General features: G+C 48.5%; 2 protein-coding genes and 3 non-coding genes across 11 annotated transcripts in view; all 5 read left to right on the forward strand.

Annotated features, from left to right (window-relative positions):
- Nucleotides 1-19,470, forward strand: part of PPIE (peptidylprolyl isomerase E) — a 97,208-nt gene that overhangs the window by 74,885 nt on the left and 2,853 nt on the right. The window contains exons 2-4 of the mRNA XM_066335105.1: nt 18,316-18,350; nt 18,427-18,525; nt 18,891-18,934. Of these exons, the coding sequence (XP_066191202.1) occupies nt 18,320-18,350; nt 18,427-18,525; nt 18,891-18,934 (174 nt within the window). The 5' untranslated portion in view covers nt 18,316-18,319. The remainder of the gene's footprint in view (nt 1-18,315; nt 18,351-18,426; nt 18,526-18,890; nt 18,935-19,470) is intronic.
- Nucleotides 2,941-16,567, forward strand: PABPC4 (poly(A) binding protein cytoplasmic 4). Of its 7 annotated transcripts, XM_066335338.1 has the most exons (16): nt 2,979-3,058; nt 3,329-3,910; nt 9,256-9,449; nt 9,856-9,971; nt 10,445-10,584; nt 10,739-10,833; nt 11,423-11,560; nt 12,153-12,248; nt 12,706-12,978; nt 13,209-13,296; nt 13,549-13,665; nt 14,211-14,338; nt 14,880-14,973; nt 15,068-15,198; nt 15,277-15,376; nt 16,208-16,567. In XM_066335338.1, the coding sequence occupies exons 2-15, from the start codon at nt 3,718-3,720 to the stop codon at nt 15,361-15,363; spliced, it is 1,890 nt and encodes a 629-aa protein (XP_066191435.1). In that variant the 5' UTR covers nt 2,979-3,058; nt 3,329-3,717; the 3' UTR covers nt 15,364-15,376; nt 16,208-16,567. The 7 variants fall into 7 exon arrangements, 5 of the variants coding, with proteins under 5 accessions (XP_066191436.1, XP_066191437.1, XP_066191438.1 ...); XM_066335339.1 differs by lacking the exon at nt 13,549-13,665 and having other exon boundaries at nt 2,941-3,060; XM_066335340.1 differs by lacking the exons at nt 11,423-11,560; nt 12,153-12,248 and having other exon boundaries at nt 2,941-3,060.
- On the forward strand, nt 11,863-11,998 carry LOC136371423 (small nucleolar RNA SNORA55). Its single transcript, XR_010745338.1, has one exon. It is a non-coding gene; the product is annotated as a small nucleolar RNA SNORA55 (small nucleolar RNA).
- LOC136371421 (small nucleolar RNA SNORA55) lies at nt 12,478-12,605 on the forward strand. Its single transcript, XR_010745336.1, has one exon. It is a non-coding gene; the product is annotated as a small nucleolar RNA SNORA55 (small nucleolar RNA).
- Nucleotides 13,793-13,917, forward strand: LOC136371422 (small nucleolar RNA SNORA55). The gene has a single exon (XR_010745337.1). It is a non-coding gene; the product is annotated as a small nucleolar RNA SNORA55 (small nucleolar RNA).

The following is a 19,470-nucleotide window of genomic DNA, read 5'->3' on the forward strand; positions in this document are numbered from 1 at the left end:
GGGAGAAACTTCAAGAGCAATAATAGGGCTATTGATGACGGGTCGTCCCGCTGGTGCCTGGGCTGCCCTGACCCGGCTGCAGGGAGCTCTGGTGTGGCCTCGGCCAGAGAGAGAAAAACCAAATTACCCTCCGTGGGAGACAGGCACACAAACCAACCCCGCGGGCTACAGTGCTAAAACAAAACAGAGACAGTGGGGAAAAAAAAAAAAAACCACACAAAAAACCAAAAAAACAACCCAACTCCTTCCTGATCTCTGCGGATCAAACAGGAGCTGGGGTGGGTGGAAGGGCATCGGTTCAGGCCCGTGGGGTTTTCTCCCCACAGCAACTCGGTGATTATAGAGCAGGAGCTGGGGACTGCAGCTTCGTTTTATTATTATTTTTTTTTTCCCAGGGTTTTCTTTAGCCTAAACTCTAATACATCCTTAGCAACTTTTGATCTACCCTACAGGGGAAATCCCCGAACTCTCCGTGCACTCCCTTCATCCCTCTTCAGGAAAAAAAAAAAAAGAAAAAAAAATTAAAAAATCCCGATGGCGAAGGCTGTGGGAAGGCGTGGGCTGGGTGGCACAGCGGTGTCAAACAAGGCTCCCACCCCGACACGGCTGGAACAAAACAGGCTCCTGCTGAACGAGCTCGGAGGGGACAGGGACACTCCCAGGCCGTGGGAGATCCGCCGTGCAGCAGGTGCTCCAGGAGCCAGCCCTGCTCTCCCAAATTCCCCTGCATGAAAAAAATGTTGCTTACCTCACTCCTGCTGCTGTGTGCCCTGGGTGAGATGTTCTCCCTCCTTTCCGCTCGTGGAGCAATCCCGCCCTGCCATCTGCTGGTGAAATCCCGAGGAGGAAAAACCCGAACCCGGGGGGCAGCATTTGGTTGAAAACTCGCCATCTGTGCTGAGAATTGGGTGATCTTTTAGGGTGACCATCAAGGACTGAGGGGCACAGCTCAGACAAGGCAGCAGAACAGCTCGGGAGGAGCCTGGATGACCCATGGGTCACCCCACCAGCACCATGGATGGGGATGGATTGGCCGGATAAAAGCCATTAACAGATGTCCCCACTGCTCCAGGCGCTGCCGAAGCTCCTGCTAAAGGCAGCCGGGGGGATCTCAGGTATCGCTGGTCACCAGGAGCAGCTGCACTCGTGTGTTCAGGCCACCAAGAGCACTGAAACCCCTGGGGCAGTTTTGTACCCCTCAACCCATCAGGGGAGCGAAAAGGATGGAGCAGGACGCTGTGGCTGTCAGCACAGAGTCCCCTGGGAGGGAACACAAATGTCACTAAATATGTTTCAAATCAGAGCCGTTCGCAGCGTAGCCACAGCGGCTGCTGCAGCCAAAGGGCGTTTTATGTGGAAACACGCTCTTTGAGCTGCGCTGTGTTTTGACTTGAGCTGTCAAAGCAGGAGCTGAACGCTCCCACAGCGACGTGCCTGTGTCGGTCCCCGGTTTCCCAGCGGAGGAGGTGCCAGCTGTGAAGGACAGAGCACAAAACAGTGGCAGGTGTCATCCCACCAGCGCGGCCTCGCAGCACCGTCAGCTGTTGGCAGAGTGATGACACCAGGAGGAGGAGGATTTGTGCCATTTGTGGTTTTTTTCAAGGCAGAAAATATTGCAAATCCCTACAACTTGCTTCGTTGTTTTTACCTTTATCCTGCTACTCTTGATCATGCCACTGTGGCGAAGGGGAAGATATCACATCCCGTTTTTATGATAGCGTCGTGTCACGCTCTTAAAGCAAATTAAAGGCAATTTAACAATTGGAAAACCACAATGCCCAGCTAACCAGTGTCTACAGACTATCTTAGTCCCCCTTAACAGGACAGCCACGGAGCCTGAAGGTCACTGATGAATCACTGAATCCTGCACCGCCGCGTCCTCACGCTCCGCTGAAGATGCTGGAAATAGATAATTACGGGTCTCCCTGGAGCTGATCTCGTGAGCGTGAAGCCACGGGACAGCAGCAAAAGGGGGATGGATCCAGCTCCCATTCCAGCAGCTTTCTGTTTGTTGGGAATTGTTTAAGCCTCACCCTGGGAAAAGGGACTGACAGCTCGCTTCCACGGCGAGACATCGGGACCCTCGGTCACGCTCCAGGGCAGCCCATGATGGGAGCTGGCACAGCGCCGCAGGAACTCGTGCTTATTTGAGGGGAAAAAAAAAATAAAAAATGATGTTCTGAAGAGGAGGAGGTTGTGGGAACTGCTCCAGCTCTGACTGCTCCTCATCCTGCTGCCAGAGACACCTCCAAAACCAGAGCTCGGAGCAATAAGAATAATCCCAGAGGAATTTTTTGCTCTCCTGGTGCGTTCCTCTGCTCGACCTCTGCTCCTTACCCCTGCTCCCAGTCCCATGGCATCGCTCTCCCCAGGAGGCTTCCCTGGAGTTTTTGTGTGTTTTATGGTGGGACTGAGCTGCCCTGTGAGACATCTGCACATGTAAGATGGGGAAGGAGGGGAAAACAAGCCCAAAAACTCTTCTGGGGTTTGTTGTGGATCCATCTCTCTGCCAGCTGCCCACAGGGGATTGTTTGTCCCTAAATCCGTCCAAAGTGGTTTAGATTATGGCTATTGCTCCTTGCTGGGCAACACTGAAAAGAGTCTGGCACCATCCTCTGGGACATTTTATGGATTCATGGGATCCCCTCTCAGCCTTCCCTTCTCCAGAATAACCAGACCCCGCTCCCGCAGTCTCCCCTCATGAGGGCGACGCTCCAGACCCCAAAATCATCTCTGTGCCCTCTCCTGGACCCCCTCCAGCAGCTCCTCGCCTTTATTATCCTAAAACTAATTAGAGAAGCCACACCGTTTCCAACAACGATTAACTCCAGCGCGTTGTCAAAGCGTTCTCCTCCTGCGGCGGCCCCGAAATGGCGGGAGCCGGGCGGGTCCTCCCGGCCGCTGGGGGGCGCTGCGCGCGGCGCGGGGCGCTCCGGCCCGGGCCCGGCCGCCTCCTCTCGGTGGCACCGCGGCCCACTCGCGCCGCCGCGGCGCCTATAAAGGGCCGCCCGCCGCCGCCGCTCGGAACCGCCGCCGCTCTGCTCACCGAGGCCGCACCGTGTGAGTTCGGGTCGGGCCCGGCTCCGCTGACCCCGCCCCGGTTCGGCCTCGCGGGGTGGGGAGGGCTCGGGGCAGCGCGGTGCGCTGAGGGGAGCGCGGCGGCCGCCCTCAGGCCGCCCTCAGGCCGCCGCGTGCCGCGCCGCCACGGCCTCTCTGCTTTATTTATAATACCTTTAGGCTGTCTAGCCGAGCCGGTTTTAAAAGTGATAGTTGTATTAATGCGTGTTAGAGCTTTATTTGTTTATTTTTAATTTTTTTATTTCCTCAGAAAATCAACGGGCCGCCGCTCTGCAGAATCTGGGCTAAATCCAAGCCAAAAAAAAAAATTTAAAGAGACGTTGGTGTTTAGGAGGTTTTTCCCCTCAAAGCGCTCGGGAGCCGGCGTATGAATTTTGGCGTCTTATCCGAACCCCGCTCTCCAGGAAGCTTAACTTTGGGGTGTTTTTTGCTGATCTTTAAGCTTGCACAACCCTCTGAAGCTGCTGTGAGTCCTGCTGCCCACCGTGCCGCCAGCCCCTTGTCCCAAGCTTCTACCAGCCGCAGCTTAGGCTTTAACTAAGAGTTTGAGTGTTCCCCTAGAATTAATATTTATAAGAAGTTTGACTTGAGAGACCTCGAGTGAAACCCCTGAGCGGTCGAGAGCTCGCCGAGGGGAGGATGAACACGGCGGCCAGCAGCTACCCCATGGCCTCGCTGTACGTGGGGGACCTGCACCCCGATATCACCGAGGCCATGCTCTATGAGAAGTTCAGCCCGGCCGGGCCCGTGCTGTCCATTCGGGTCTGCAGGGATATGATCACCCGCCGCTCGCTGGGCTACGCCTACGTCAACTTCCAGCAGCCCGCAGATGGTAAGTGACAACTGCAGCCACATCCATGGCTTTTTTTGTTGTTTTTCCCCTTCGTTTTTCCTCTCTGATTCACGTGGTGACATGTAGCTGCCCACCGCAGCGTTACGGGGTGAGTAGTCCCTTTCTGGTGATTGCAACAAGAGTATTTTTTAACCATATTTTGCTTGGTTTGTACATAATTCTCTGTAAATGCATTTACTAACGTCTCTTTTAGCCAGGCCTCTTGCGCTGATACCAGATTTCGGAGATTTGTTTGTTCCTCGCATAAGGAAATGATCCTTGCTGTGGTTCCCTTCGTTTTGGGACTTTGGAGGCTGTTTCTGTGCAGCCAGTCCTAGCAGAGAAAGTTCAGAGTAGTCAGCCCAGGCTGAGTGCTCAGTTATAAGTGACTGATCCTGTGGCTGCTCCACACACTCCCAGTTCAGTGAATTTAATATATTTAATATTCCAGCAGCTGGATGTGCCTCCCAGTTTGGGAAGTGCTGTTCTTGCTTTAAAGTGAAATAAAAACCTTGGTCAATGTGTGGAAAACAGATTGCCTCATATGCAGAAGCCACATTTGCTTTGCTCTTGCCAGACCCTCTCTTTTTTTTTTTTTTTTTTTTTTTTTTTTTTTTTTTTTTTTCCCCCACACTTTGTTTCCTGTCAAAGCCAGGTGTTGCAGAGCTGAAGCAGCATGTGAAAGATGGGACAGGAGAGGTCATTTTGGAACACGTCTTTTCTGGAAGGAAAATGGGTCAGCGTTTTCTGCCCCAGTTTTCAGAGCGCTGACTGCTGCAAGTTTATTGCTGGGGTTTAACAGCATCTCTACGTGATAGAGGCATCCAAGTAGAGAAGAGAGTGAGCTTTTCCCTTGAATCCAGAATCAGTTTACCACAGCACAGACTTCAAGTAAACTTTCCTTTAGCCTGTAGTAGGTTTTTTCTTACTTTACTTTTTTGCAGAGCTTCCATCCTCTGTCCCAGGGCGATTCCTTCTGGTGCCATTTCCTTGGACTTTCCTGAGCACTTTTGATCCTTTCCCTTGTTATGCTGATTAAAAGCTGACTTGCCCCACACTGCATAATTTCTCATTCATGGCTCTCTGAAAAAAGCTTTTCTTTTGTTTTGGGCAGTGTATTTGTGTTTTAAAGATTCTCAAGTGAGAAGGAAGGAAGCTGAGAGCCTGTATTTGTGGTCTTACCCTGCCCTGACTGCCTCTTACAAAACCACCTTGGTTCATTTATTCCTTAGGCTCTGATCTCACTTTGCAGGATCAGAGAAATAAAAACAAGCAGCAGAAACAACGCCAGCAAGGAACTCCAGCTTGGATTAGATAAATTTTAGGGAGATTTTAGGGTGCAAAAACGTAGATAAAATCCTCTCAAAGCGGCGAAGAATTATCTCAGAAGAGATCAATGCCTGGTCCCACGTGCTTTAGCAGAAACATTTTGCACCTCGTACAAACGGGGGCCCTCCCAACATATTCCAAGGTAATCTTTTATGGTAATAAATAGGCAGGAATTTAGGGGGAGGTTGCACCATTCTGGGCTGCTGGGGAGGCAGCAGACATTTTAGGAAACTCCTGGACTTGGAGTGATACTTGGAGCAAGTAAGTGGTGTCCTGTTACCGGTGGGTCTTAGAAGGTCAAGTGGTTTAAACCTAATCGTCGAGTCAATATCGGGACAGGGGAACAGTCAAAACTCCTCCTGCCCTCATGAAGAGATGGGAATTTCTGAATTTCTCCCCTCAAACTGCAGTGTGTGTTACCCTGCAGAAATAAAAAACCCGTGCTGCAGGACGTGGATAGTTTGGAAGAGGGTTGTGGTCTCTGCAAAACAAACTTGACTGTGAAGAATGTAATTTTTGTTGTAGAATGCAGAGATTTGGACTGCTTTCAAGGTGGCACTTTCCTGCATGAGGCTTCCTGAGAGGAGGAGGGATTCTGTGTTTTCTTCCAGGAATGCACAATCAGAAATGCACTTGGGCTTCATCCCACTAAATCTGAGAAAAGCTGAGGGGAGCACTGTGGGGATCTGGATTTATGGTTGAGAGTAGCTGCTTACAGTGATCAGGTTTTGTGCTCTTCAGACTTCTTTGTATGTTTGAACTGGTGGTAGGTGCTAAAAAGTTGATAAATTACAGTTTGCACTTCCCTTGCACCTTTTGTGAGAGGGTGAGGGCTTTGTAAATCTGAAGAAAGCAATGCTTTAACTTTTTTTTTTTTTTTGGTGTGTTCTAAAGCAGGATTCTGCTCCTGTGTCCACTGAGCAAATCAAGCAGAACTCTTCCCCATTTCAGGGCCACGAGGAGCTCACACTGTCACATCCTGAGCTCTGCACTTCCAGGTTCCTGTGTCCAAACTGAGCCAAAATTTATGGTTTTCTTTACATTTTTTTATCTGCTGGAGGGATGCTGGACAGGCATTGTCTAACTGGGAGTAGGCTGCTGCAGAGAGGTTATTTTTAGGGAAAATGAGCTCTGCTGGTTTTGGTTGCAGTTCCTCACTGTAGTAACCAGGGAATGCTGAATTCTGAGCCTGTCATCCTGTGGTAGGCAAGGTAAGGAGACACTTCAGAGTTCTGGCTAGTTCAGGCTCAGCAGTGATTATTAATATTTATTCTTTTTTACTGTGAAGAAGGGAAAGAAAACAAACTCGACAAACAAGCTGAATTTCTCTTTTCACACGTTCCATGCAATAGAATTCCAAACACTGACAGTCACAAAATGACAACTCAGGTTAATGAAACAGAAAAACTTCAGTTTGGCTGCAGAGATAAGGTGTTCTGAAAGGGCAGGAAAACCAGAATGTTTCCCAAGCTAAGGAGGAGCCCAGGGCTGGGATCTGTTTATGTAGAAAAGTGTAGATAAACTTGTTTTCTTCCTTGTAAGGAGTATAAAGGAGGAGCTGTGTAAGGCAAATCATGAAGGTAAAAGGGAAGAGTTGTACTGACACAAGCTTCATTGCAGCAGCATTTTGTTGTAACCTCACTGATGGAGGAATGTCTTTTGAATATGCACCGTCCCTTTTTTAAAAATTAAGTGGCTGAATTTGCACTATGTGCTTGCCTTCCTTGTCAGGACTTTTTTTGCTCGGTGAATTGAGAGCCCAGAGGTTTGGGGAGAATAAAACTCCTTTTTGAGGTTTCTCCTGGGTGGATCTTGGGGTGTGAGGTTGGTTATCAGTCTCCATGCTGCTCCAAGCACAGCCACTAATTCCAGCATCGGTGAAGGGAGGTTAATTGCCCTTGAGGCCTGAGGCAAACTGCAGTGAGTGTTCAGGTGAAAATAAATGAAAATGAAGCCTGCAAGGGGCTGTGAGTGTGTGTTTAATGTTCTGGATGAGCTGCAGTTGAGTCTGCTGGAAGGATGACACGAACCAGTGGGAGAGAAACACAGACAGGAACCGAAATGGCTGAAGCTTTGTGGCTTAAATAGAAGAAAACGAGAAGGTGTTTGCTGGGATGAAGGAAATGAATCAGATGTGCTTGGTGTGAGTCATTCACAGGACTCCTGCAGATCCCTTGCAGGTTTGCTGAGGTCCTGGTTGTGATTTCCACCCGTGAGTGTGGCACACATCCCTCGGGGAAATCCATGTAGGGCTTTCACCGCTCTGCCAGAAAAGTCTGGGCCAATTTCAAGCTCGGTGCAATAATAGAATGGAACAGTAGCAACCTGTTGAAAGAGCAGCGCAATAGTATCTGCTCAGGGAGCTTGGAAGGACAGGGAGGAACTCACAAACTGCTCTGGAGCTTTCACAGCTCCCCCTGCTTACAGCCACTGCTTGATCTGCTCCTCACCTTCCAGCAGGAGCCTGCAAATGGTGTTGTCCACCCAGTTTGTGCCTTTGCCAGCACATGCTTCTGCAGGACCTCTGCCTGCTATAAATAAACACTGCCAAATTTGACAAGCTGCACCAGGAAAGGACTGCAGCAAGAGCCTGGGGCTTGCATGGGCTTGGAGCAGCAGCTGAGCAATCATTTTAGCCTGGCAGTTAATTGCATTTAACACCTCGGTCTCAGCAGAGCTGTTGGAGTCCTTTAAATTATAATTTTTTATTTTTTTTCCAAGCAGAGCTTGTTTCCAACTGGATTTGTGTGTGTGGGGAGAAGAGTGATGGTCCCACTTCAATTTAAAAAGCAGCAAGAGCAAAAAGACACGTTTCAAAGGACATGAAAAATTCGGAGAAAGTTCCATGCAGTAGTGAAAGCTGGCATTGGGGGTAGGGAGTGCAGGCTTTGGTAGGGAATATTCCATTGGAATTCCTGCAGGTAGTTTTGGGATGTGCTGAGTAGTTACTCAGGCTGCAACAAACCAAGCCAAATCATGTGCAAGGTGTTCAGATTGGAATTTTTCTTATTTTTTTTTCCCCCCCTGAAATCTAATCAGCAAATACCACAGGGTGTGGAGGTGGCCTGGGAGAACTGAGCCAAACAAATTTGGAAAACTTGGCTTCTGCTCTGTTAATTTTCCTTGATTTTAATGCACGACTTTCCATCTCTTTGCCTGCCTCATGCTGGGAATGAAGAGTCTTTCTTTCTTTCTCTGCCTGCTCCATGCTGGGAGTGTTTTCTGGCACAGAACAGTGCAAGCATCTCAATTTTATGAACAAGATCCTGATGTGTGTATGTAATGATCCTTTTAATACACCAGCAGGCAGCAGAAATAGCCTCGTGGAGGGGGGTTTCAGTGCAGCTTACAATGACAGGGCTGGCTTTTGAGAGTTTAGATAAACACTTCCCTGTTAATCAGATGGGGTGTACAGACTTTTTTTTTTTCCCCTCCTAGAATTTTCTCAACTCTCTCGTCATCTTTTAGCTTGAGCAACTTGGGAATCATTTTTTTTTGGCCACGTAAGTTATGTAGAGGCTGACTCATGTCCTCACAGCCAGCCATGTGTTCGTGCACATTTTCCCTGACCTGACAGGGAGATGATCCTTCTCTCTGAATAGAAATGAGGATGGGGAGATGTGAGCTTCATGAAAAGCAAAACAGCCATACAGTCACTTTTCTAATTATTTTTTTTTTTTTTAGTCTGGAGTTTCTTCTTTTCCCTTTTTCTTTTGGTGTAGTAATTTACCTTTATAATAATTCAGAATATAAATAAATAAAACCAGGCATTTTGATGTCCATTTTGCTGTGGAGGTGAATATATTACTATAATGTAAATTTAAAGTCTGTGAAACCTTTTATATACTTAGTAACTGTGCTGCAAACACATGGAGTTAAAAATCATTGATCACCTCTGATAATACCCCAGATGCCTCCATGAGCTGATTAAACCTCAGAGAAAAGGACCACCCACCCCATAGAAACCTTTATTTTTTTCCCCAGCCCCAGAAATCTGTTCTTGCCTTCTCTTGCAGCTGAGCGAGCTCTCGACACCATGAATTTTGACGTGATCAAAGGGAAACCCATTCGCATCATGTGGTCCCAGAGGGACCCTTCCCTCAGGAAGTCAGGGGTTGGGAATGTCTTCATCAAGAACCTGGACAAATCCATTGATAACAAGGCACTTTATGACACCTTCTCGGCGTTTGGAAACATTTTGTCCTGCAAGGTGAGATGTGGTTACGTTGTCCAGTTCTTTTAGGGTGGGGACATGATTAGAGAGTTGAGTGGAGGTGGTGAAAAGGACACTTCTTGTCAAGTGCAAGGAGCAGAATCACAGAATATTCTGAGTTGGGGCTCATCAAGTCCAACTCTTTAAATGAATAGTGCCTACAGAGATCAAACCTGTCACCCACCTTGGCTTTAAAACTGCATCTCTGAAAAGCAGAGTTGACCAGAAGCTCAGAGATTGCTGAAATTACATCAGATCTGGTCATGAAGTGCAGGAATCTGACACACAGGTGGTGTCTGCCTGCTGCTGACCTTGGGCAGTAACATTTTCCCCCGTGGCAGAGGAGGGATGGCTTGTGACAGAGGAGGAACGCTGACACCTGCCTTTACCCCCCGTCCTGCAGGTGGTGTGTGATGAGAATGGCTCTAAGGGCTACGCCTTTGTGCACTTTGAGACCCAGGATGCTGCAGATAGGGCCATCGAGAAGATGAACGGCATGCTGCTCAACGACCGCAAAGTGTGAGTGTCACAGGCGGCAGCAGCAGCGCTCACATGCTCCGGGATGCATCTCGGTATTAACAGGGACACACAAGGCACTGGTTCTCCTGGCCCCAAGCCTTGGCCTGCTACCTCTCCACACTCCAGGGCTGGTGAGTGACCCTGCCCAAGCCATGGCCTGCTCCCCCTCCATTCCAGGACTGGTGGGTTTCCCTGACCGAGCCTCGATTTGCCACCTCTCTGCGAGCGGGCTGGGGTGGGTTCTGTCTAGGGCCAGTGGGAGTCCTTGGCCAGCCACAGCACAGGTGATTTTTCTGGTTGGTCTGTGGGCTGTTTGTCGTCCTCTGCTGTCACCCTTTCTTGTCCCCATTCCCAGCTCCTACTGCACACTCATTTTTTTTTTTTTTTTTTTGCCTCGCCGTAAGTCACACATTATTTTTTCGCTCTTGAAACCGATCTGTTTATTGGGATTTTCTTTTTTTTGTATCTTACAGATTTGTTGGGAGATTCAAGTCTCGTAAAGAGAGGGAGGCTGAGCTGGGAGCCAAGGCTAAGGAATTCACCAATGTCTATATTAAAAACTTTGGGGATGACATGGATGATGAAAGACTAAAGGAGCTCTTTGGCAAATATGGTAAATACAGAAATACCTTTATTGTGGCTGTGAATTTCATGAAATGTGGTAGTTTGAGTGCTACTGTGTAGTCTCTACCTGGGTCACTATTATCTGGAATTTATTAATCTTGAAATACTTTTGATATTTTACTAACCCTGTCCCTTGGTAACAGGTAAAACTCTGAGTGTTAAAGTGATGACAGATCCCACTGGAAAATCCAAAGGCTTTGGTTTTGTAAGCTTTGAAAAGCATGAAGAGGCAAACAAGGTAGGACCAACTTTTATGTTGCTTGGATAACTTCAGAGAAGAAAAACTTGGTTTGTCTTGGGAGCCTGTTTCTGAAATAGAAGAAAACTCTGCCTTGGGCATGACCCCTTCTAGATGTGGGAACTTGGAAACCTTTTGCACCTTAATAGCTTGACATTCAAGGGTAACTTGGCATTCCTCCAGTTTCCTAGATCCACACAGAGTGCAGTGGTATAATCAAGAATGTTAATTGCTGAAGAAATACTACAGTGTGTGGCTGAAGGAGGAGGAGGGCACCTAGAGTGAGAACACTGCTCCAGAATGGTCTTTTCTAAGCAGAATGCTTGTTAAAATGTAGCTTTAATTACAAGAAAGGGTGGGGATGGATTTCCCAGTTAGTTCCGTGGTGTGTTATCTTGATCTGTGTGATAACTTCAGCTTGTCTTTAATGAGCCTGTTGATAACGGGAGAGGTGCAAAGGTAATGTTCAAACTGATTTATTGACTGACAGGCAGGGGCACAGCGTCAGCTCTGGGCAGCGCTGTTCTGACAGGAGCAGGGGCTGTCCTGCTGCAGCAGCTCAGAGTTTCCTCTTGACCCCTGTGTGCAGGCAGTGGAGGAGATGAACGGGAAGGACATCAATGGGAAAATGCTGTTTGTGGGCAGAGCACAGAAGAAGGCTGAGCGCCAGGCAGAGCTGAAAAGAAGGTTTGAACAGCTAAAACAGGAGAGACTCAGCAGGTACCAGGTGAATAATCTGTTTCTTTTCTCAGTTTAAGGACTGTTTCTGGTCTGTTGAAGGAATTTCCAGAGTAGTTACTGTCCTGTAAGACATCCTGGCTTAAAACACAGAGGTGTCTGTGTGGTATGTGCTGGAAAAGGGGGTATCAGGGCTTAGTCTTGGTGCTGAAAGTGTTTAGGAGGATGTGAGACAACAGGCATGAAGTCTCCTTGACTTTCAGATGAGGATCCCTGCAGGGATGGGGAGAGGCAGCACAACTCTGCCCCGCTCTCTGTAACTGGTGGCAGAACTGGGTCGTGTCAGAGGTGGCATCTGAAACTCCCCCACTGCTTGAGGTGCAGTGCTGGACTGGGGACGTGTGGTGATGCCACAGGAAGGCAGAGGAAATCCAGACAAGCTCCTTTTCACCACAGTGGGACTTGTCTCTACGCCTTTGCAACATTTATCACCCTCAGCTTTGGGTGGTGTGGAAAGAACATGATGCTAAATTAGGAGTTTTTAGATAAATTACAGCTCTGGCAGATGGGTAACACTCGATGTGCTTAAGATTTTTATTTATTTTTTTAATGTGAATGTCGTGCTGTTGTCTCTATTTCAGGGTGTTAACCTGTACATTAAAAACCTAGATGACACTATAGATGATGAAAAACTGAGGAAGGAGTTCTCACCTTTTGGGTCAATAACGAGTGCCAAGGTATTGTGGGATTTGGGGGCTACTTGGATTTTAAAGCCTGAAGAAGGAATTGTTGTCTGACATGGGATTAAAGGTTGTGGTGGTTGTGATTCTGAAAACACCTTGGCTAGTAAATAGTGGGATTTTACTGAAAACTTAGTTCTCTTGTCAAAAGGAGATCCAGGAAGTGGCAAACATGCTTTCTTGAGGTGATCAGCATGAAATGGCACTTTCCTCTGCATTGAGAACTGCACCAAATCTTTCCCATTCCTTACTGTGCAGTGTGGGCCTGGGGACACATGGTGCTGACAGCAACGCAGAGCAAATCCAGACAGGTGCCTCTTCATGAGAACCTGTCTCTACACCTCTGCAACAAGTTATGTCCTACGTAAAAAATCTAAAAAAAAAAAACCACCCCACAGATCCTTCAGCTCAGCTGTACTGGTATACTCCATTAGCAACTGAATCTTTACTGCAGGTGATGCTGGAAGATGGACGGAGCAAAGGGTTTGGCTTTGTCTGCTTTTCCTCTCCAGAGGAGGCCACCAAAGCTGTGACAGAGATGAACGGGCGCATCGTGGGCTCCAAGCCCCTTTATGTGGCCCTGGCCCAGAGGAAGGAGGAGAGGAAGGCCCATCTCACCAACCAGTACATGCAAAGAATCGCTGGTATGAGGGCCTTGCCTGCCAACACCATCATCAACCAGTTCCAGCCCGCTGCTGGTGGGTACTTCATGCCTGCTGTGCCCCAGGTGAGCTGCTCCGTGGGGGTTTTTTTTAACCTGTGTTGATCTCTCTGAGCTTTTCTTGTGCCTGTAAGCAACAACTCCTAACGAGGAGTTAATTCTGGGATTTGCCAGCTGCCTGTTCTCTTAATCTGACCCCGAGTGTTGAGTCCTGGCAACGGCTGCCAAAACACGTTGTAAACAATGTTTGTGATGCACTTGGATGTTGCCTCTGAGCTTATCTGATCTTCCTCCAGGCTCAGAGCAGACCCACTTACTATGCACCCAACCAAATGACACAGATGAGACCCAACCCACGATGGCAGCAAGGAGGGAGACCTCAAGGTGAGAGTGCCAGAGGCTGTTTTGGCTGTAGAACCCTTTGAGGGCTGTACTTCCCAACAGGAACAATTAATTCTTTCCTTTGTGGCAATGCTCCTGTGCGAAGCCTCTAATCCTTGTGCGTCCCTTCCAGCTCAGCATGTTCTACGATTTTTTATTTTATTTTGATTCTTGCCATGCACCACCCCTGTAGCTGACTGTCCTGCTTTGCCAGCTGATTCCCTTCTGAGCATTTCCCCTCTTTCCATCCTTCAGGATTCCAGGGAATGCCCAATGCCATGCGGCAGTCGGGGCCGCGGCCCGCGCTGCGCCACCTGGCCCCCGCCAATGCTCCAGCCTCCCGCGGCCTCCCCGCTGCTGCCCAGAGAGTTGGTAAGAAAGGACCTCTTCCTGACCTTTTCCCCTTCTCTGGGAGGGAGGAGGATGCCGTGGAGACTCGATTTTTACTCCCAAAGGTGGTTGTCAGACGTGGGGAGTCTGCAAAGAGCAGAGCCAGCACGCGCCTCGTTCCCGTTCCTCGCTGTGCAGTGCAGGTCTGGGGCACTTGGTGCTGCAGCACAGCAGTGGAAATCCAGATGGGTTCTTCACTGCTTTGGGACTCATCTCTACACCTCTGCAACACCACTCAAAAATCTCTGGAGCTCCTGGGTTTTGCTTTCAGAGGAGAGCATTCAAATTTGTTTTTTTTTTTTTTTTGTCCCCCAGTCATCAGCTCTAAAACAAAAGGTGTGGATCTATGGATTGGTTCTAGGGAGACCAGCCCCTTCCTGAAGTAGCCAGGAAACTTTGGTTTCTAAAGAAGTATCACCATGGTTTCTAAAGAAGTATCTCCATGCAGAGCCTAGTTAGAATTCAGAATTCAAACCAGACATCCCAACTTGTTTGCATGTTGTCACTGTGTTCTCCTTCCTTTGCAGGTGTTGGCACAGCAGCACAGAATTTGGCTCCCCGTCCTCCTGTAGCTGCCCCTGCTCCCAGGGCTGTCCCTCCTTACAAATATGCCTCAAGTGTCCGCAGCCCACACCCAGGTGTCCAACCTCTGCAGGTACCACCAGGGGCTGGGCTGGCAAGTTCCTGCACTTTCACAGGCAACTGAAGTATTTTTATAGGAACTTCAAGCTACTTTTATGACCCAGACAGTGCTCATTTGGAATTTAAAAGCCTGGCAGTTGTGCCTTTGCCAGGAGCATCCTGGTTGGTTTATCTTGTACTCACAAGTCCTTTTGTAGCCAGACTGGCTGTAAGGATATTTGTCTTGGTACTTTGTTCCAGTTTTGCAACCATTTAAGTCTCTCTCTTTGCCAAGTTCTCACTGGGGTATCATTGAAAGGAGGAGCACCATGCACACGTGGCTTTTTCAACATCTCACGATGTTTGATCCAGTTTTTGCAAGATGTTTGCAATGATATTCCAGTTTTTTTGTTTGAGCTCAAGACTCGCAGGGAATGTTTGTGCACCCAACCTGCCCTTTTCTGATGCTGAGGTGTTCTGTAGGCTTGACAAAGGTGGTGCTTTAGGAGGGAACATCTTAGAATTGTCTAAAGATGAAGCAATCAGCCTCATGCTTATCTCAAAACCCTTTTCAGGCACCTCAGCCCGCAGTGCATGTGCAGGGCCAGGAGCCCCTGACAGCCTCCATGCTGGCTGCTGCCCCTCCTCAGGAGCAGAAACAGATGCTGGGTGAGTAAAACCCCACTGCCCACTCATCATTTTTCATCCCCTCAGGTTTCAAAGATCAAAACTCATCCGTCTGAACTCCTTTTTCTCCCCTCAGGAGAACGTTTGTTCCCTCTGATCCAAGCTATGCACCCCAGCCTGGCTGGGAAGATCACTGGAATGCTGCTAGAGATTGACAACTCAGAGCTGCTGCACATGCTGGAGTCTCCAGAGTCCCTCCGGTCCAAGGTGAGCTGCTGTGTTCCTTTTTGGTGTGTGGGAGGCCTCTGGGAAGGGAGAAAACCTCACTGGATTTGTGTCCCCAAGGTGGAGGAGGCCGTGGCAGTGCTGCAGGCTCACCAAGCCAAGAAAGAAGCTGCTCAAAAAGTGGGTGTGGTTGCTGCTACCTCTTGAACCAGGATGACTGGTGAGTGTCCCAGTCCTCAGCTTCAGTGAAAAGCTTCCAGAATCAGTAAATAAAACACAGTTGTTAGTAAATAATTCATGTGGGTCTGTGATCAGCACTTACCTGGTTATTGTCCACTCTTCAACAACAAAAAGCTCCTACAGTAGTTTCTCCCAGCAGAACACTTATTTAAAACTTTAGAAATATTCATTTTGATGCTTATTTAAGGGATCTAAAGCTGTTGTTGAGGTCCCTGAGGTGTTCCTTAGAGCTGACATGCTGAGGATGAGTCTTGTGGAACTGCTCATCTGGGAAACAGCCACCAGGAGCTCTGTGATTTTGAGGCTAAACAGGCTCTTAGTGCCCATTCCTTATCCTGGAAACCATCTGGCTTCAGGATATAATAAATGCTGGAAATGTTTCACTGCATAGGTCTGTCCACACAAGTGGTGTCCACACCTGCGTTTGGAGTTGCTGCTCTTTAATCTATGAATAAAATCTATGCTCTTCTTTAATCTATGAATAAAGTTTTTGGTTCCTGGAGTGCCTCTTCCCATTTTTCATGATCCATTTTTCTGTGAGTTGTCTGGAATTGCCATCTCCAATACTTTCTCTGAAGCTGTTTGTGATCAGATGTCACAGCTCAGGCTGGTGAAGAATTATGAGCATTCTTATTTCCACTGGGTGGTCTAGCAAAAAAATTGAGTTCCTTGTGGATAATAACAATTTCTGGTCATGAGCAGCTTCTCTGTATGAATTATACTGGAATCTTTAGTCCTTGGAATGCTGGAATATTCTCTAGCCTGGAGCAGGGGCTGCTGTGAGTAACTTCTCTCCCTTTTTCCCTTCTAGAATACAAAGAAGCCAAATATCCCCTTCTTAGACATCAGCTCGAGATGTTTGAAGATCCTTCACTGTCCTGCAGATCTTAAGGCCATGAATTGTATCACATAGTTATATTGCATTTTGTAAATTAATCTTAAAGATCTTATTTAAAAAGCCAACTACTGAAGCTCGAGGTTCCCAAAACCAGAATCTGGGGGTGGGAGTTTGAAAGCTTTTCCTTTGCCAGAACAGAGCTCTGCCCCTTGTGTCTTCTAAAGAGGACGTTGAGGATTTTAGGCTGGAAGTATTTTTGTGAGTTTGTGTTTAATTGAACAATCCAGTTTGGAAAGTTTGGAAAACATTTATCAATAAAGGAATAAACTTGCACTGTGTTTGTCATCATTTCTCTCTGTTGGATAAAAAAAAAAAAAGTGTGGCTTTGTGAAATAAAACTGATGGGCAGTTTTTAGGGGGTGAATACATTAAGAAGGGATTTGACTTACTCTGCTTGCTAATTTTGGATAATGAGTATTTTGAGGCAGCTGGGTGAAAATATGCCTGGGGCTGATTGTCTAAAGATGAAGCAATTCTAAGATGTTCCCTCCTAAAACACAGGCCACCTCAGCATCAGGAAAGGGCAGTTTTGGTGCTTGGGAACAGCCTGGGGTGGGGTGAAAGGAGCGTGCCCGGGGTGCAGAGGGACTCTGATGGATTCTCTCTTAGAAAGGTGAATTGGGGTGGAAGGAGCGTGTCCGGGGCTCTGGCAGGTTTTCCATAAAGGCGAACCGGGGTGGGAAGGAGCTTGCCAGGGATGATGCAGTGGGGCTCTGATCGGTTCTCTTCCATAAAGGCGAATTGGGGTGGGAAAAAGCGTGCCAAGGATGCAGAATCTGATGGATTTTCTTCCATAAACACAATTGGCATGGAAGGAGCGTGTTTCAAGGATGCAGAACTTTGATGGATTCTCTTCCATAAAAGCGAATTGGGGTGGGAAGCACCGTGCCAGGTGTGCAGAATCTGCTGGATTCTCTCTTTCATAAAGGCGAACGGGGGTGGAAGGAGCGTGTCCGGGGCTCTGACAGATTTTCCATAAAGGCGAACCGGGGTGGGAAGGAGCTTGCCAGGGATGATACAGTGGGGCTCTGATCGGTTCTCTTCCATAAACGCGAACCAGGGTGGGAAGAACCGTGCCCGGGATGCAGAATCTGATGGATTCTCTCTCCAATAAACGTGAATTAAGGTGGAAGGAGCGTGCCAAGGATGCAGAATCTGCTGGATTCTCTCTCCCATAAACGTGAATTAAGGTGGAAGAACCGTGCCCGGGATGCAGAATCTGCCGGATTCTCTCTTCCATAAACGTGAATTAAGGTGGAAGGAGCGTGCCCGGGGTGCAGAATCTGCTGGATTTTCTCTTACATAAAGACGAATGGGGGTGGAAGGAGCGTGTCTGGGGTGTGCAGAGGGGCTCTGACAGGTTTTCCATAAAGGCGAACCGGGGTGGGAAGGAGCTTGCCAGAGATGATACAGTGGGGCTCTGATCGGCTCTCTTCCATAAACGCGAACCGGGGTGGAAGAACCGTGCCCGGGATGCAGAATCTGCTGGATTCGCTCTCCCATAAACGTGAATTAAGGTGGAAGGAGCGTGCCAAGGATGCAGAATCTGCTGGATTCTCTCTTTCATAAAGGCGAACTGGGATGGAAGGAGCATGCCAAAGATGCAGAATCTGATGGATTCTCTCTTCCATAAACGCGAACCGGGTTGGAAGAACCGTGCCCGGGATGCAGAATCTGCTGGATTTTCTCTTCCATAAACGTGAATTAAGGTGGAAGAACCGTGCCCAGGGTGCAGAATCTGCTGGATTCTCTCTCCCACAAACGTGAATTAAGGTGGAAGGAGCGTGCCCGGGCTGCAGAATCTGCTGGATTCTCTCTCCCATAAATGTGAATTAAGGTGGAAGGAGCGTGCCAAGGATGCAGAATCTGCTGGATTCTCTCTTCCATAAACGCGAACTGGGATGGAAGGAGCGTGTGCCAAGGATGCAGAACGCGCGGGATTCTCTCCCCGGCGGAGGCGGAGCGATGTCGCCGTTCCGGGGCGGGCCGGGCCGGGCTGAGCCGTTCCGGGACAGCGGGGACACGATGGCGGCCACCAAGAGGGTGCTGTACGTGGGTGAGTGGCCGGGCTGGGGGGTCCCCGAGGGCCCGGGGCCGCCGGCGGTGGCCGCTGACCGCTGAGCGCCCCGCAGGAGGGCTGGCCGAGGAGGTGGACGAGAAGGTGCTGCACGCCGCCTTCATCCCCTTCGGAGACATCACCGACATCCAGATCCCGCTGGATTACGAGACCGGTGAGTGCCTGGAGCATCCCTCGGGATGCGCGGTTGTGTTGTCTCGAGTTTGCCTGCTTTTCGCGCTGTTTGCGTTTTGTTTTCGCGCAGCTTTAAGTAAAATATGTATGTTTTTAGAAAATTATCTTTGTTGACGTATTTCTCCTCTCTAAGGAGGAGAATGATGATTGATGGTGATGTTCACCAAGGAGGTCGAAGAGGTGGCTGCCTGTGTAGCCAGTCTTGGCCTGTCTGTAAAATTGTATATTTTATAGAGTCAGAAAAATAAAGTAGAAGCTTTCCTTCATGATCACAGGTTTGGGGGCTGGGTGGTTTTCCCGGGATGTGTCTGTGCTGCCCCTGACCCTTCTCTTCCTTCCCTCCAGAAAAGCACCGGGGATTCGCCTTCGTGGAGTTTGAGCTGGCAGAGGTGAGGAGCCAGTTGAGTTATTTGGGGTTATTTTACTCCTCTTGGGGTTTTGGGATGGATCTTCTTCCTTCTGGGGAATTCTGTGGAGCTGTCTGATCACAACATTCAGATGTTCTGCTCTTCCAAGTTCCTGCTTTTCCTGTTTTCTCTTGGGCTGAAGTTCCCACTTTTCTTGTTTCCAACCCAAACTGCTCCCTGCCACCATCCCTGGGTGGGTTTCTTGGTTTCATGGCCACCACGGGCTGTCATATATTTGTCCTCTTACCGTCTGTCCTGGGCTCTGTACACAAATCTCTCCCAAATGGCAGCAATAGAACATCTTAAATACAAGGGGTTAGTATTGGCTGGAGGATGAGACCCACAGGGGATGGGGTTTGGATATGGCTTTTACAAAACCCACCAATTTATACATCCCTGGGGTAGATGAGGCTTAGGAAAACCTGGCATCATTTTTATAATGGGATATCAACCAGAGTGTTATCATTTATTATATTTATCATTTATTATTATCATTATCGTTTTTATGATGGGATGCT

Source organism: Sylvia atricapilla, chromosome 24, assembly GCF_009819655.1.
Source record: "Sylvia atricapilla isolate bSylAtr1 chromosome 24, bSylAtr1.pri, whole genome shotgun sequence".
Classification (NCBI taxonomy): Eukaryota; Metazoa; Chordata; class Aves; order Passeriformes; family Sylviidae; genus Sylvia; species Sylvia atricapilla.